We start from the raw sequence: 15,870 nt of genomic DNA, 5'->3' as shown, positions 1-15,870 counted from the left end.
GAAGATCTATTTACAGTTACATTTATTCAGTGAAATTTCCTTCCGTCGTTGGAGGGACTATGCTTGGAAGACATTCAGTTGCTCATATCATCAAAATGTACTGTGCATATGTGAGGAATATATCTGGAGTTTATATAAAGGGATTGGGGAAGAGGCAATGCAGAAAGTGATAATATGCCAAGACCCCTCCAACCCTACTTCTTTTAGCCAAAATTACTAAGGTGTGGGTACAGCAAAATAAAAAAACAGAGTTCCTCACTAGAAGTAAAAGTCTCCAGAGGCTTCAGCATAAGAAATGCTGAATAAATCTCAGAATTTATTTTATTAATCAGCCACCTAAAGTTGATATTTTGGTGTATGCTATGTGTTTTGAAGATAGCTTAGAAGTTTTAACTGTTCTCATTAACATTCCTTGATGTTTTACACAGTAATTTTGATACTCCTCTGACATAGATTAAAAGACATACAGGAATTTCTTTAACACTGTAGCTAGTTTACTTGCTCTTTGGCTTTTTCAAGTGCTCACTGACAGAATTAATGGATTTCAGAATGTTAGTTTTTTATTAAAAGAAAGAATTGAGACTGAGAATATGTTTTTTGATGCCTGTGATTATCATCTTTTAAGTTGAAGGTCAACCTGTGAAATGTTTTCTGTCTGACATTGAAGACTTCACAGATAATATCTGCAAATTTTTATTTTTCAGAACTTGGCCAAGGAAAAAGTTACTGGAACAGACTTCGTTTTTTAGATACTTGTGAATTCATTATGGAACTGTTTTCAAAATCATTCTTCTGTAAATACTTCTTTTTACCTGTGCTTGAACTTACACATGACCCAGTAGCAAATGTCAGGTATGTAGAATATGTAGCAGTGTACAGGAAAAGAAAGCTTTAAATAATATATTAAGAAATACTGTTAGAAGTTTTATGTCTTGCTTAAATAGTGGAACTTGAGTAAAAATATAAAGAGCCTTCAGAATGACCAGTATTAAAGACGCAGGGGAGTGTGGGAATGGTGCTAGGAAATCCCAGAAGCAGGTCACTTCTCAGTGCTTGAGAGACTGATCAAAAGCACTGGAGTTTGGGAGTGAATGGAGCAGTGAGGAGAGGAGAGCCAGCAATAGATGGGAAAAAAGTAATATGTTGTTTCATGGGTGTAGAGAGAGAACACAGATTCAACCTCCATTAATTCCCATGCATTTCATTGTCACTATATGTGAAGTAAAACACTCAAGCAATTCTTTCAGTGGTCTGAACTAAACAACTTAGAACAGGTTTTATGTTATGGAAAAGGGTATCTGCTTCATTGTTAACGAAAAATTGAAAAACAGTACAATAATGTTAGGGAATTTGGTCTGTTACTCATTTTTATACAGTGTTTTTATTTTTGTAGTAACTGTTTTTCTTTGTTTTCTAAACAGATAGGGACCAGGCAGTTACTACCATTAGGAAAGTAGATTTTTTTTTGGTCACGTATTTTATGTGATTTTATGCTTTTAATCTTGTTTCTGATGTGTGTCATTCATGTTGTCATCATTAACATATATGAACATCTAATATTAATGCTGCACAGAGATTTATGTAAGCATAATTTGCACATATATATGTGCACTCAGCTTCACCACATACTGTTTATTACTAAGTGAAACTGTTTAAATAGACACTGTGTTTAATATAACTACCACATCTCCACTCAGTAGGACCCTAAAAATTAAATCATTTTGTACATATAGACTAACATTCATGTCTCATGTCATTAAATGTCTTTCTTGTCATGAGGGGCCCAGAACTGAGCACAGCATTCAAGGTGTGGCCTCACCAGTGCTGAGTGCAGGGGGACAATCCCTGCCCTGTTCCTGCTGGCCACACTATTGCTGACACAGGCCAGGATGCCATTGGCCTTCTTGGCCGCCTGGGCATGGCTGGCTCATGTTCAGCTGCTGTCAGATGGCACCACCAGGTCCTTTTCCACCAGGCAGCTTTCCAGCCACTCTGTCCCCAGCCTGTGGCACTGCCTGGGGCTGTTGTGACCCCAGTGCAGAACCTGGCACTTGGCCTTGCTGAACAGCATAAGCAGGGGCAGCCTCTGGACATAAACAGGAAGATAAGGAAGGGGAAAGAAGGGCTTTCTTCTTTTTAGTCTATCTGATACATTTTCATCCTTGCAGTTGTATAGAATTGCAGTAACATGATTTTTGGTGAGACTTGGGCTCCTTTGCACCAATGGACCAGATCTCCAGGATATTTAGGTAACTGATAAAGTTAGGTGTGCATATCACTTGGAAAATCTGGAGGACTCCTTATTTTTCTAGATTAAAAAAAAAAAACAAAAAAACAGACAAACCAAAGATGTTTATGGACTGTATTCATGATCTATAGAGACTTTTTGAAAACAGTGTGTCTGGAAACAACACATAAACAACAATCACTTCTGAAAAATAAGGCCACTTAATTATTCTGTGTCAAATGCTAGCATGAAATACATTGAGAATTAGTAATATATATTAAACATCTGCATTAAAAGGTGAATATTTGGGTTTTTTGTTTGGGTTTTTTTGGTAGAATGAAGCTATGCTGTTTGTTGCCAAAAGTCAAATCTACTCTGAAGATTCCCACTGATAAACATTTACTTCAGCAGTTGGAGTTATGTATAAGGAAACTTCTGTGTCAAGAGAAAGACAAAGATGTCTTGACTATTGTGAAAAGAGTAAGCATTTTTCTTTTTAAGCAGCATTTAATCTTGGGTTTATCACTGTAAGTTAAGATGACTAAAGTTATGCTTTCTTTGGATTTTCTCAATGTAAGAACAGGAGATTAAAAAATTCCATTCTCTGTTACGTAATTTTGAACAATTAAAAGATGATGTAGTATAGTATGTTCTGTGAAATTTAGGAGTGTTAGTGTTTCCTTGGTTATTTATATTGCAGTTATTTTGTAGTGATTCAAATTCAGGATTTTTGTAGTGATTCAAATTCAGGATTTTGGCTCAATGACCATTTATGAAAAAAAAAAAACTAGAGAAAGATTGAATGTTGATTCTAGTAAAACTCATCAGGTCAGAGATAACTTGTTAGTCTATATATTTTACAATATAAAGACAAAACATTTGCAGGATTTTGTAATGTTACAAATGGGTTTTTAATGTGAATATTCAAAAAAGTACCTCTTTGAGGAATGTCCATGCTTAGTCTCAAATTTAGAAACCATGAAGTGAAATAGCTCAAGTAGGTGGAAGCTCAAGGAAGCTCAGGTGGCTTCCTTACAGGGCCAATCTGCAGGAGAGAGACTGGGTGAACACCTGTGTGGAACCTTCTGAGTTAGACACAGGTTCCTGAGATGCTTTTTTCAGTCCTGGTTCCTAAGCCTTTGCTATAGCTATTCTTGCTGTGGTGCTTCCTTGAGTGTATTTTGATTTCCATATAGATATTCTGTGAATCTATTCAAGTCTCAGCAGGGAGAATACTCTCTGAGAATACTCTCTGACAATTTTAAACTGCGTTGGTACCACAAAAATGATAGCGTAGGCTTCAAATATTTAAGAAGAAAAGACAATTTTTTACTTCATAATGTGACATGCCATTGAGTAATAATAAATAATGTTTCAATTTTCTTTATAGACAGTGTTAGAATTGGACAGAATAGAGATTTCTGTAGATGCTGTAAGTACTTACTAACTTTAATACTTATCAACTACTCTTAGTTTCCATTTTCAGGTAGTGATTTTTTATTTTTATTGATTTTATTTTGAAATTTCAGAAAAAAAATTATAAAAATGATTTATTGGATCAAGAAAAAGAGAGACAAGAACATCTCCTTTTGGAAATGGTATATTTTATCAGTACACTGTCATTATTTTTAAATAGTTTGCAGCTGCATATTAATGAGGCAATAATTTTTAGGTAGGAGAAATGCATATTTTGGAGAGACCTGAGAGGTTCAAAATCTGTATGTGGTTTCATTTTACTCTTTATAATAGGGTTAAATCCTTCAAAACAATATGTAACTTTTTTTTTTCTTTACTACCTAAATTTTGCTGTATCAGTTAGAAAGGGAAACTTGAGTTTCTTGAGAAATAACATGTACAGCATGATGAACTGGTCAATGAAACACCTCAGAATTGGCATACAGCTTCCCTAGGCAAAGAAATTAACCTCATAATTTCTTTTGTTCCAAGGAAGCCAAAGAATGCTCTGTGTTACAGGCTTTCCAATTAGCCAGGAAAGAGAGGAAAGCAAAAGGTGCAGTAGGCACTTCAGCACACAGCTTGTATCTTCACCACATCTCCACAAAGCCTAGATCAGACCACTGCAGTCCTCCCATCTGCTGCCTCCCCTCCAGCCTGAGGTGGGAGAAGCTGAGCAGCTGACAGGATTCAGAAGATCCTAAAATTGTTGGTTTCTGTGACTTGTAGTAAATAAACTTCTTTGTAGTGAACCAGAAGAGATTCAGGAGTGTCTCAAAAATGTCCTTGTTTCCTACCTGTGTGGTCCACTTTGATGTCAGTGTGGACTTGCCACTGTCCCAAGGCAGCTGGGCTCTCAGGACCTGCATACACACACTCAAAGTCCTGAACGTAGCACTCTTTAGGTAGATCCAGTTAATGCTTTTATACTGAATGTGTTTGTGTGCTGCAAAATAGCCTCCAGTGCTACTGTTGTATGATGACATCAATTTTTACCCTGTTTCCACAGCTATACTTTAGAAAAGCACCTGAGTTTTTGTGATATAGGCCACTGATCTCTGCCACCCTTCTGTATCACAAAGGCCTCATTAGCATTGTCTGTGAGAGGCATGCTTTTGGGGAACCTGAGAGGGACACAGTGAATTGTGACATGTTTCAGTCCCAAACAGATGAAGAGCCATTCAACCCACTTAAATGTATCTGATGCTAACGATTTTAATACTGAATATGTTAGTAAGTTTCCTTAATTTTAGTAGCTGACTTTGTAGAAAATATTTGCCAGCAACCCTGAGCTGAATGAATTACCTCTTTCTTTTCTTGATTGGGTAATAATTAGAACTACATGAAAAATATAGATTAGAGCAATTATGGTTCACTTAACAATATTTATTGTGAAAATGGTATAGAAAATAAGCTAATATTGTATAATTTTTTTGAAGCTGGAGTGATATCTACTCACCAAATGGAGTATACTTTTAGGCTGGGTAGTATTACAGAAGGGCAAATAAATTCCATGAGCCTGAACAATTTTACATAGTTAATTTTTTCATAAAGATTTATCAACTGTAGATGTTAGTTTTTGATCTTTATAAAGTTTAAATATATGTGACACACCTTAAAATTTAAGAAAAACATATTCATTGAATTGTATGAAATAAAAGTTTTGCCTGTTCTGTTTTCAGAGGGTCTGTGTTAGAGAAGATTTTTACATTGCCAGCTGCCAATGTGTGTAACTTTTTGAATATAAAAAAATCCAAAAGCCAGGCATAATTTTAATTATAAGTTTTAGATGTGAACTTCAACTCTGAGCTTTCTTCGTACTGTGGTTTTAAAATGAGATATGTACCCTGATTTCTTTCTGTATTATTTAATTGGTTCTCTGGATATTCATCAGGGATTGTACTACTAGCAGGAGAGTAGAAATGAACTGAATTTATTTACTTTTACCTGAGTAATATCTAAGAAAACTATTCATTCTTTTAGGAACAATTAGAAAAAGAGAAGCAGAAAAATGAAGGAAGATCTACAAATATTAATGATAAAATATTTGAAAAGAAACGTAAGTTTGTTTATTTGTGTACATGTTTTGGCATGCTTTACTTTTCTACAAAGGTAGTAGAGAAAGGAGCAGGAAAGAGACACTTTATACAATAAACAGAGATTTAGAAATTGTATATAAAAAATGTTTCTATGTATTTCTGAAGTTATGAAAAATTGCCTCATTACATAATATACATATATGATGTATATAATGTATAATAATGCATGTTTTATTTTGGCTTTATTAATAAAATACATTCATTTTAGTTCTCTGTTATTTTTTATTTTGGGATATAGTGTAAGTACTTTTCTATGGTATTTCTGAAGTGCTAGTAGCAGTGGATTAGATATTATTACTTTTTGCTCCAGGACTGTGGTATGTTATGTCCTCTCCTTTATAAAAATGTAAGTTTTAAGAGGGAAGGGCTTTTACTGGCTTTTTTTTTTTTTTTTTTTTTTTTTTTTTTGTAGGTAGAGACAGTAAAACATCATCAGTATTGTCAAAAAGTATCAATCTCTCTATTTCTGGAAGCTCTTCTGGTACATTAGCAGGTAAGAACTGTTCAAAAACTCACCTGGATCACTTTGATTTCACATCATCAGGTTAAACCCCAGCAAAGCTGCTGTTGACATCTGTGGACCCAAGTTACACCTACTGCACAGAGGAAAAGATACTTCTCCTAGAACTGAATGTATTTTTCTATGGTTTTTAGTTTTGTTTAACTCTGTAGTATATAAATAATGACCTAAGGTTTATTTTTTTTTTTAAATTGAGGTATTTAAATAATCTCATTCTTTCATTTACTGTAGATTGACAGAAAAATATATTTTAAAGTGTTCTTAATTATTGAGGAAATGCAATATTCATATTAAAAAATGTTCTTTATAATTTTAGGCAAAGAAGAAAAAAAATCCAAGCTGGTTCGAAGCCAATCTTTCAGTACTCAAGTACTGCATCCAAAATACAGCAACATAGACAAGTGTCCTAAGTATCTTTATAATCTTCATTGCTTACCTCATAGGCAGATGTTTGCTAATAGACAGCTCCTATGAAATTAATGCTATGGATCTCTGAAAGTAGTGGTGTGCTCACTGAATTGTAACATATTTGCAGCTCTCTGTTTAATTGATTAACTGAGTAAGGAAACATCTAAGGCATGTTGAAGCGTAGAAATGGTTATGGATTCATTTAAAGTTAATAAATGTCACAGTTTATCATATATTAAAAGTAATTTTCAATATGAATTGCTGAACCTAATTTCTTACATTTCTTAAAGATATTTCAGCACAACTTTCTCATTTATTTTTTTCATAGAAAAAATAATTCAGAAATAACTTGCAATGCTATTAAACAGGATGATAGAACTGAGAGGAACACTTTCAGAAATAACCAACTTGGTTTTGTTTTGTTTGGTTTTTTAAAGTAAAAGTTCTGCTACAGGATATACATCTTCAGTACCAGGAATAGGAAAGAGTTGTATGTTATCCTTTAGTGGTAAGTAGGTTACTCTAATGTGTTTTTACTTCAGTTTCTTTGTGAGGGTGTTGAATATATGGACCCAATTAGGCAGGCATACTCTAAGATGTCATTCTCCTAAAGAAAGCAGAATAATAGATATCCAATACGTTTGGGTTTTTAAGTGATTTTTCAGATTCTTTTTTTTCCCTTACACATTTGTTTTAATTTACATTTAAAAATAGTAAAAATAAACTGAATTTGTCATGTCCTGGTTGGAATGTCAGATATCATAAAAAGGTTGGGTTTGGAGTTTTTCCCCACCTATTTTACATGAGGAGAATGAATGCTATATAAAACTTCTTCTGAATTAAGAGAGAGAAACTACTGTTTGCAGTTCTGTCCACTAAATTTTAAAGAGTTGGGATGATTAAAGATAAGATTGAGATTAATGGCTTCCTATAAAAAAACTATCTTTTCATTCACTACCAATAGGCACTAGGCAATTAAATTACATTAAATAGCTAAATTTTTAGCAGCTAAAGATTGGCCCAAGAGATCACACTCTTTACATACATTAATGTATGAATATTTTTGTTGAAAATGTGTATTCCAGTTATTTAGTGGGACTTTTTAATAAAATATTTGAAGAAATGTTAAGTAGAAACCATCCCATTAAAATTTTGGATTAGTGCCATAGGAAATATGCCACTAACATCATAGGAAAAAGAGATTATTCTGTTTACTTTTGAAAACACTGTGAAGTGTTTTCAACCAAAATTCTTTGTCTAAGCTGCACCTCTGTATTGCAGATGATTCATTCCGGACTCATTCTGCTGGCAATAGTGGGAATGCTGCCTTCCCTTCTAGTTCTTCTCGCAACTTATTTAACTCAGCTGACCAAAAGAACAATGGAAATAAGGAGAGTCAGTCCCGAAAGATGAGCATGTAAGTTGTTGACAAGATAAACTGAGGCTAGGGGTAACATTTCCAAAGGGAACTCAAAAGAGCCATGTAAAATTAGGCCTGTATTTATTATACTTCTGCACACAGATTTTGAAATACTAAAATAGGCAGGGTAGAAATGTGGTGTATGCAATTGTGTTTCTAAGATGGCATTACCTTCTAATTTGTCTTTCACATTATTTCTCCTGCACATATTTGCATTCAGCTGGTATATAATTGAGAGGGTGGAATGGGAAAAAGTGAAGGTTAGTGCCTTTGATATGTAATAACTACAGTCACAGTGATTTAGCTGCCTGTAGCTGGAGAAATAGAAGTATTTTTAGACTACTTAGTTTCTAATTTTCCTTCTTTTTTGTGGACTTGTATATTTATGTATCATTATGTAACAATTCTATTATGAATCTTGAGACTTACAATGAACTGGTACTGGTATTTGCTATTAATGCTGCCTTCTTTGCCTTACCATAGCCATTTACAAAAAGCCATTTACAAATTTTCAATGCTAGGCATCTCCCTCAGGCTGCTTTCCTTTAAACATCAGCCAATGCTGTTCAGCATTTTGCAAGAACAAAATCAAAGATGTATTTTTTGCTCCTGTGCTGAAACTGTAAGTCATAGAAAATCACTGTGACATACACTCACCCAAATCTCTGTAGACTCTAGCAGCAAATTCCCTGCAGATTCCTTTTACACTATAACTAAATTACTGTCATTGGACTAGCTGTAATTTTGTGGGCTCAAACTGAGACTTTTTTGCTAGCAGAGATTTGCATTCTTAGCCAAGGCAGAATGGAGAAAGGGAAGGAGCCAGCTACAGCAAGAAAGGGAGTCTGGGAAAGTAGACTTCAATGTAACAGGAACTACAACTGGAAGCTAAGATAGGAAAGAGAAAACTTCTTATACTAGTTTGCTAGATATAAAGAGGCAGCAATAGTGATGGTCTGTTTTGGCGAATTAAATATCTGTATGAACATATTTTTCCACTTCAGTATGTTCAGTTTACTTTAAAAAACAAACCAAAATACCTCCCCAGCTTTAGTCAGGATTTTAAGTTAATAAAATTACTAAATTGTAAAATAAAGCACTCAAAAGTTTAACAAACAAAAAAGAAACTCCCAGGATAATACTCATTTAGCTCCTTGTGTACTTGATTTTTTTCCTGCTGGAATTCTACCATCTTCACTGTACAAGATAAATTGTTTTCTAGAATGAACTCAAGTGTGCATAGTGACCTACAGTTTTTAAAACTGCTTTTATTTTGTAGAGAAGGTTGGGAGGTAAGTTGTGAATGCAGATGGACTGTGTTGAGTAAGTGGTTTCACAGGAATAGTACTTTAAGGTGCCCAATCACTTTGCCCTCTGTCCCTCTTTGCCAGTGTCTAATGACTTCCCTTAATGCTACCCACAGTACTTCAGACTTTTCATAGGTGATCATTTGGAGGTCACTTATTTCAAAGTGCACCATTTCAAAGTCAGCAGTTAGATTAATAGACATGCTGACATTTTCAGCTATCTATAAAGTAAAAGGGGCATTTGTCTTGAGAAGATAAAATGTAATGGAGTGCTACATAGTTAAAAAATTAGGTGTGCTAAAAACCTCATTTTCTTTCACCCTGATCACTGTATGCCTCTTTTCCTTGGTTTAAAACAAAAAAAATAGTTCAAATGTTGTAAATATTTTTAGCAATCTGTAGAAATTCCAATTACTTGCTGTCCCACAAGGATTTGGGGAAAATGAATGGATTAATATTCCCAAAGCAGTGAGGTGCAAAGGTTAGTTAGACATATTTTTTATATCACATAAAAAGTTTCCAAATTTCAAAGGTTTTTCTGTCTTCCCTTTAAAATAAAACTGATGTCTTTTGTTTAAAGAGGGACAGGACAAGGCTCACACAGAGCAGTTTGCACTTTTGTCTTCAGTCAGGAGAGTGGAAAGTAAAGAACACAGCTGCGAGTCTCTATGTACCATTCCCAAATGAATACCCTAAGAGCAGAGTATTTTAAAGTAGGTATCTGATCAAACTCATGATGATCTGGGTGCTTTGTCTGGTTCAGAAAGTCCCTGAACTACATAGGGTCAGAAGCTAAAGAGGATGTAAAACATTTTTTGGAAAAGAAGAGGAAGCTTAGGATGTCCTACATTTAGTTCTGAATAAGAGTTTTAGTGTTCTGTGTTCTTGTGGAAAAATACATCTCTCAAGGTGGTCTAATGTCTGCTGTGTAGATTCAACTTCTTGTTTGTAAACTGACCCAATACTTAACTGTTTTCAAAAGAAATTGAAGCAGCTCTGTAAGGAGATATTAAGAGATACAAACACAGGAATGTTTGGTGTTAAATGCAGTCAATCACAGACATGTTTAGCTGTACTTTTTTACCTTTCTTTTACTCAGGAAGTCAGGCCTGGTGCTAAATATATGCACATTTAAATTAAAAAAAAACCAGCAAAACAACAAAAATGTCAGTTTCAAGGAAGCATTATTTTCTAAGTTTAATGATGGAAGAAATTGATATCCAAATATATAAGCAGATGACAGAAATCTGTGAGAAGAATTTGATAATTGTACAGTGAGAGGTACAATTGAATAGATGCTCATCAATGAGCATCACCTTTGGTGAACTGACTAAGGCAGAAAACTCACTAAGGTGGGAAAATAATAATTGGGTATTTTTTTACACTGTATCATCATGCAGATTTACTTAGTGCTGGTTAAAATTTGCACTGACCATCTCAATTCTGGCAAGACCTAACTTTTAGTTTCCTGGCTCTGCAACTTGAGTAGGGTAACTTCTAATATGTTTCTTTTTCTAAGTAAATATATGGGCAGTAACACAATAATTAAAGTATAAGCAGACAAAATTAATGATTCTTAGTTTGAAGTGATATATGTTTGGATAAAATATTGCTTAATTGTTAAGCCTAATATTTTCCATAAAATTGCTCTACAGAATATTGGCAAATGTTCACTTTTGACAATACAGTGCAGTTCGCAGGGGTCAAGAATTTCTGATTTCATATATGATAGTGCTCCAGGAGTCTTTCAAAACTCAGAGTTACTTTGGTGGAGAACTGAAGTCTTTTCTTACCATACCCATACATTCAAACATTCAGTTTGAACTAACTCATAAGTATGTGCCAATTAAAGTTTTATCTCTTTTTGAAAATAACATAGATGCAAGAAAAAAAAAGTAGTAAATCATGATCCAGTGCTCACAAGCTGGTGAAGGAAGTACTGTTTTAGTGTAGGTGTCAGTTGCTAGGTCTTGGGTATTACTTAGGCCATAGAAAATACCAGAATTATGCTAAAGCAGCCCCCATATAACTTAATGAGGGAATCACAAAAGGGATGACTACCTGCTTCAAGTACCTGATGGAATGGGAACGAATCAGAAAGAGCACTGGTCGAGTACTTTGTCCCACAAGAGATCTTACTTAATAAGCAGAGCAGAGAAGTTTTTCTGACTTCCTTTTGAAGAGTTGCCAGTTAGATCATGAATCATCCTAGTGCAGACATTGACATAAATCATGAACACTGTGTTTTATCAAGCAGTCTGATCTTGTATCATTAAGCTGTGTAGCTTTATTCTATTCTTTTGAATGTTTTCAGCTTTATGAGATTCTTAGATATAAGATGTTTTGCTTGAGTTTGTAGTGCTGTAGTATGACTGCAAATGTTCAACATGCAATTGTTTAAAACTATTTATAAACTTTATAGATTCATCAATAAATATGTCTGTTGTAGATCCACTTCATAGATAGCATTTAAGTATTTTGCATCTTGCCTATAGACATAAAGATATTGGCTGATTTTATTTCACTTTGAATCAAAACTTTCTTCAAGGATGTGTGGTACAGGTTTTCTATCTTGTAAAAAGTGGGATTAGATTTATTGTTGCATAAAAATTAATTTTCTAATTTATTATTAGAAATTTCCAATTTATTATTAGAAAGTTAATTTTATGCAACATTAAACTAAATAAATATCAGTATTTTATAAGATGTCCACAACTGGCCTATAAGACATCCAGTTTGGTGCATAACCATGATGTAACAGTTACATGTTTAAGATAAGTATCTTCAAGTAATGTCTTTCATCCAGTCATATAATTGCTTAGAAAGTTAAGCACAAGATGAAATAGTTCTGCTACTGGTCTACTACACTTTAAGTTGGTTTCTTACAGCTTTTAATCATGTTTTCATCATGACATTTAAGATGCTAGAATTTCCAAGTTCCAGTGGGACTGGCTTCTATTTTGTGTCCCATTTCTATGATGAAGCTAGTAGTAGGTATCCTGACACTGATACATTATCATATAATATATGCAGTTTTTTAAATATTCAGCAGTTTTAAAACAGCGAAACAGAACAATATGTCATGTTACTTGTAAATGATACTGTAAAATATTGATGCAAATTAATATTTCCAAGAGTTCTAAAAGTTATGCCCCCTCTTGGAAATACTTCTGTCTGATACAAATAGTTGTTAATTGACAGCTACAACTCTTTGAAACTGAAAACCAGTAAAGCTAAAGATTAAAAATGTAAGGCATGAAAAATCCAGAAATTACCCAAATGACCACCTTGTGGTCAGCAGAACACGTAGAAATCACAGTGTAATGTGCCAGACTTTTGGCACTTTTTGTAGCCATGAGTAGACTGCTTGTGGCACCTTAATCATCTCATTCAGATGGATCTCCACAAGAACTTCTTTAGACACCTGAATGGAGAACTTCACCCTTCTTGAGAATGCCCTCAGAATATATTCCTTTGGCTTTTTCAAAGTGGGTGAAATAGAGCAGCTCATAATTTTTAAAGTACAGCAGCTAAGAGTTAAAAGGTTCTGCACAATAGCAGTTTAATATGTTATGCAATTTAATAATATAATAACAACATATTATGTATGTTTCTTCTTTTGTATGAAGAAAAAACAGAAAATCAAATTCCTAGATCATCTGACACAAAAATGAGGGAACCAGAGACTGGAGGAAGCAACGTTCTAGTGGGATAAGGTGGGACCAGCAGATGGGACTCTCTAATGCCTGGACTGAATAAAATGCATCCTGCAATGTTAAAAATCTAAAATAAATCTTTTAAATAAAGTTCCAAACTGTAAAATATGTTCTGATAAACAATGTAATGGTTGCAGAATTCTAACATCATAGTGAAATGATATGAACTATAACTTCAGCTATGTGCTCTTAACTGCTGCAGCTAAGGAGAAGATTTTGTTTTCTTCAGTTACGCCTTTGTAGTTTGAAGTCTTGGATTTAGAATGAACATACCCATTATTTAATTGACTTATTTACAATCTTAGCAACCCTTAGCTTTCATATTTTAAGGAAGAAATAGAAGGAATTGTTATGAATATGAAAAAGGAATCCCACATTTTAAAGAATCTGCAAACCTAATTTAAGACCAAAGTCCAGAACCATTGGTCAGTCTATAAAAAACCATAGACTGTTGAAGCATTGTGCTGTGAATTTGGAATTAATGTTTTTACAAGTACTAAGTTCATAAAAATTCTGTGTAAGTTTCAAAGCAATCTAAAAGCAAATGTCTCCAGATGATGTAAAAAAAAGTTTTATTTCATAAGTTTTGTTGTATAAATACTTGTTTTAATTTTAGTATTTCAAATTGTATTTTCACTTTAATAATTTATAATAATGAATCTAGTTTTAAATCAGCTGCTATTGCAAGCTGTCATGGTTCAGTGATGTCATCTGCATTTGTTTGTATTAATGCTAATGTTTCTGTCAAAATTTATGTGGAAAAACATGCAATCATATTTAGAAAAGTTCTGTTTATGCCAATACTTGAGAGAGGAATTATGAAGCTATTGTCAGCTTCCCTTTCAAAATGGAGGCAGCATAAATATATTGATATCAGAAATACACGTTTTTTTAAATCTATTGGTGTATGATAAAGATGATTTGGTCTGTGTATGCATATGTGTGTGTGTGGTTACTTTTTATAATGTAAAAATATGAATGATGATTTACTCAAAATAAAACCTAGGACAATGCTGTACATGCATGTTCTTGAAAAAAAAATCTCAGGGCATCTTTTATAATTAAAATAAATAAAAGCACTTACCTATGGAGGGTATTTATTTAAAATAGTAATAATGCTGGATGTATGCTATCTTGTATGAAGTACAGAACGTTTCTTTGGATTAAGCACTGTCTAAATGCTTAAGCTTCCTACACCTCAGATAGATTTAGCAATATTCTCCGTCTTAAGTCACAGGCATTGTTTGGGTTCTGTGGAAATACTTTATTTTTCAGTTTGTTCTGCAGCCTGGCATAGGATTTTGTAAATCACATATTTCTTTAAAAGCTTCTTTGAGTTTTATGATGTTTAACATTCAGTATTGATACAGGTGTACAGATGACCTGGGCTGGCTCCTCCTGGGTTCTGCTTTTGGTTCATTGATGCAGACAGATACTCCCAATTCCCCAGGCACAGCTGACTCAAGTGCCAGCTACAGCTGCTCACCTGGGCCACAGGAGACTGCTCAGGCTGTTCTTGGTCTCACCTTTGGCAGGGACCAAACTCAGATCATCAGTAGCCAGCTGTAGAATAGGACTCAAGACTGTGTTTGCCCTTTCAATGCCTTGCGGAGCAACCAGTAAGTTCAGAAAATTGAAGCTCTTTCTCCCCTAAATAAGCAGGTAATGGGTTCTGTAAACAGTCTGTCTTTTGTTCCTTCTTGGCTGTCACTGTTTGTCATTTTAAACTGATTAATTTATTTAATGCTGATAACACGTGCTCTACTCAATAACCTAAAATTCCTTCAATTTAATCTTTACATGCTCTGTTTAGATATTTTTTGGACTGGACATTTTCCTTGTGCAATACCTCTGGTGTCTTGTGCATGCTCTCATCAGTCTTTTGCACTACAGACCTCCATCCAAGCAGTCTTTTTAGGGGCCACTTACTTCTGGGTTAGTTCTGTTAAACAGCACCAATGCATTTGAACCCTTATACCTGCTGGTCAGCTGTAGCTCTGGAATAACAGCTGAAGGTCAACTGTGCAGTGGCATTTGTTGGTTTTCATATAGAGCAGTGGCAGGAAGGAGTGATTCTCTTTCTGGGTACATTTGTAATGCAGTCTGGAGTTAGGTTAGATGCACCTTCATAGTCTAGCCAGATAGCAGAGCCTGACTCCTAAGTCCTTTTGTGAGTAGGGTACATCAGTGTCTGGGCTGTTGTGGGCAGACACCAAATGGTAACTGAGGTGATTTTTAGAGATGTATCAGCTTTATCCTATAATGTATCTTTTGTATCTTCTCTAGCAGAGGTATCTTGTGTTTACTGATAGACACCTGTGAGTTCCTTGTCAAATAATTTTGAAAAGTCTTCTGCTCCTTTTTGGGCAATTACTTTGTGAAGGTTGTATGAGCAAGCAGAATAAGCTGACATCTGTTAGTTACACAAACCTAGAAGTAGCTTTTTCATTGTTTCATACTTTATACATAGGACTCTGCTAATTAAAATCTATTAAATGTTAATATCTTGTAATTTTGTTGGTTGCACTGCTCTACTTGAATAAAGGAAATTGCGGTTAGATCATGGAAATATTTTTCTGAAAATATTTCTGAAATATTTTTCTGAAACATCATGGCAACACCTTTTGGATTTTAGGATCAACTCTGTGAATAGATTTATTACACTTTAATGGAGGTATGTTTTTTCCTACCAAAGTCTGCCTTATTGCAGTCATAGAG

General features: G+C 34.3%; 1 protein-coding gene across 3 annotated transcripts in view; it reads left to right on the top strand.

Moving 5' to 3' along the window:
- Positions 1 to 14,231, top strand: part of PPP4R4 (protein phosphatase 4 regulatory subunit 4) — a 58,861-nt gene extending 44,630 nt beyond the window's left edge. Inside the window, exons 16-25 of one of the 3 annotated variants that reach the window (XM_053980863.1) lie at positions 705 to 852; positions 2,563 to 2,707; positions 3,618 to 3,659; positions 5,666 to 5,741; positions 6,194 to 6,274; positions 6,618 to 6,711; positions 7,147 to 7,217; positions 7,991 to 8,126; positions 10,017 to 10,149; positions 13,066 to 13,149. In XM_053980863.1, the coding sequence (XP_053836838.1) occupies positions 705 to 852; positions 2,563 to 2,707; positions 3,618 to 3,659; positions 5,666 to 5,741; positions 6,194 to 6,274; positions 6,618 to 6,711; positions 7,147 to 7,217; positions 7,991 to 8,126; positions 10,017 to 10,083 (860 nt within the window). In that variant the 3' untranslated portion in view covers positions 10,084 to 10,149; positions 13,066 to 13,149. Of the gene's footprint in view, positions 1 to 704; positions 853 to 2,562; positions 2,708 to 3,617; positions 3,660 to 5,665; positions 5,742 to 6,193; positions 6,275 to 6,617; positions 6,712 to 7,146; positions 7,218 to 7,990; positions 8,127 to 10,016; positions 10,150 to 13,065 lie in introns of those variants that run through there. The other 2 variants (XM_053980864.1, XM_053980865.1) reach the window with 2 other exon arrangements.
- The last annotated feature ends 1,639 nt before the right edge of the window (positions 14,232 to 15,870 follow it).

Source organism: Vidua macroura, chromosome 6 (assembly GCF_024509145.1).
Source record: "Vidua macroura isolate BioBank_ID:100142 chromosome 6, ASM2450914v1, whole genome shotgun sequence".
In the NCBI taxonomy this organism is placed as follows: domain Eukaryota; kingdom Metazoa; phylum Chordata; class Aves; order Passeriformes; family Viduidae; genus Vidua; species Vidua macroura.
Note: the sequence above shows the minus strand (reverse complement) of the source record. Positions and strands in the feature narration are given on the sequence as shown.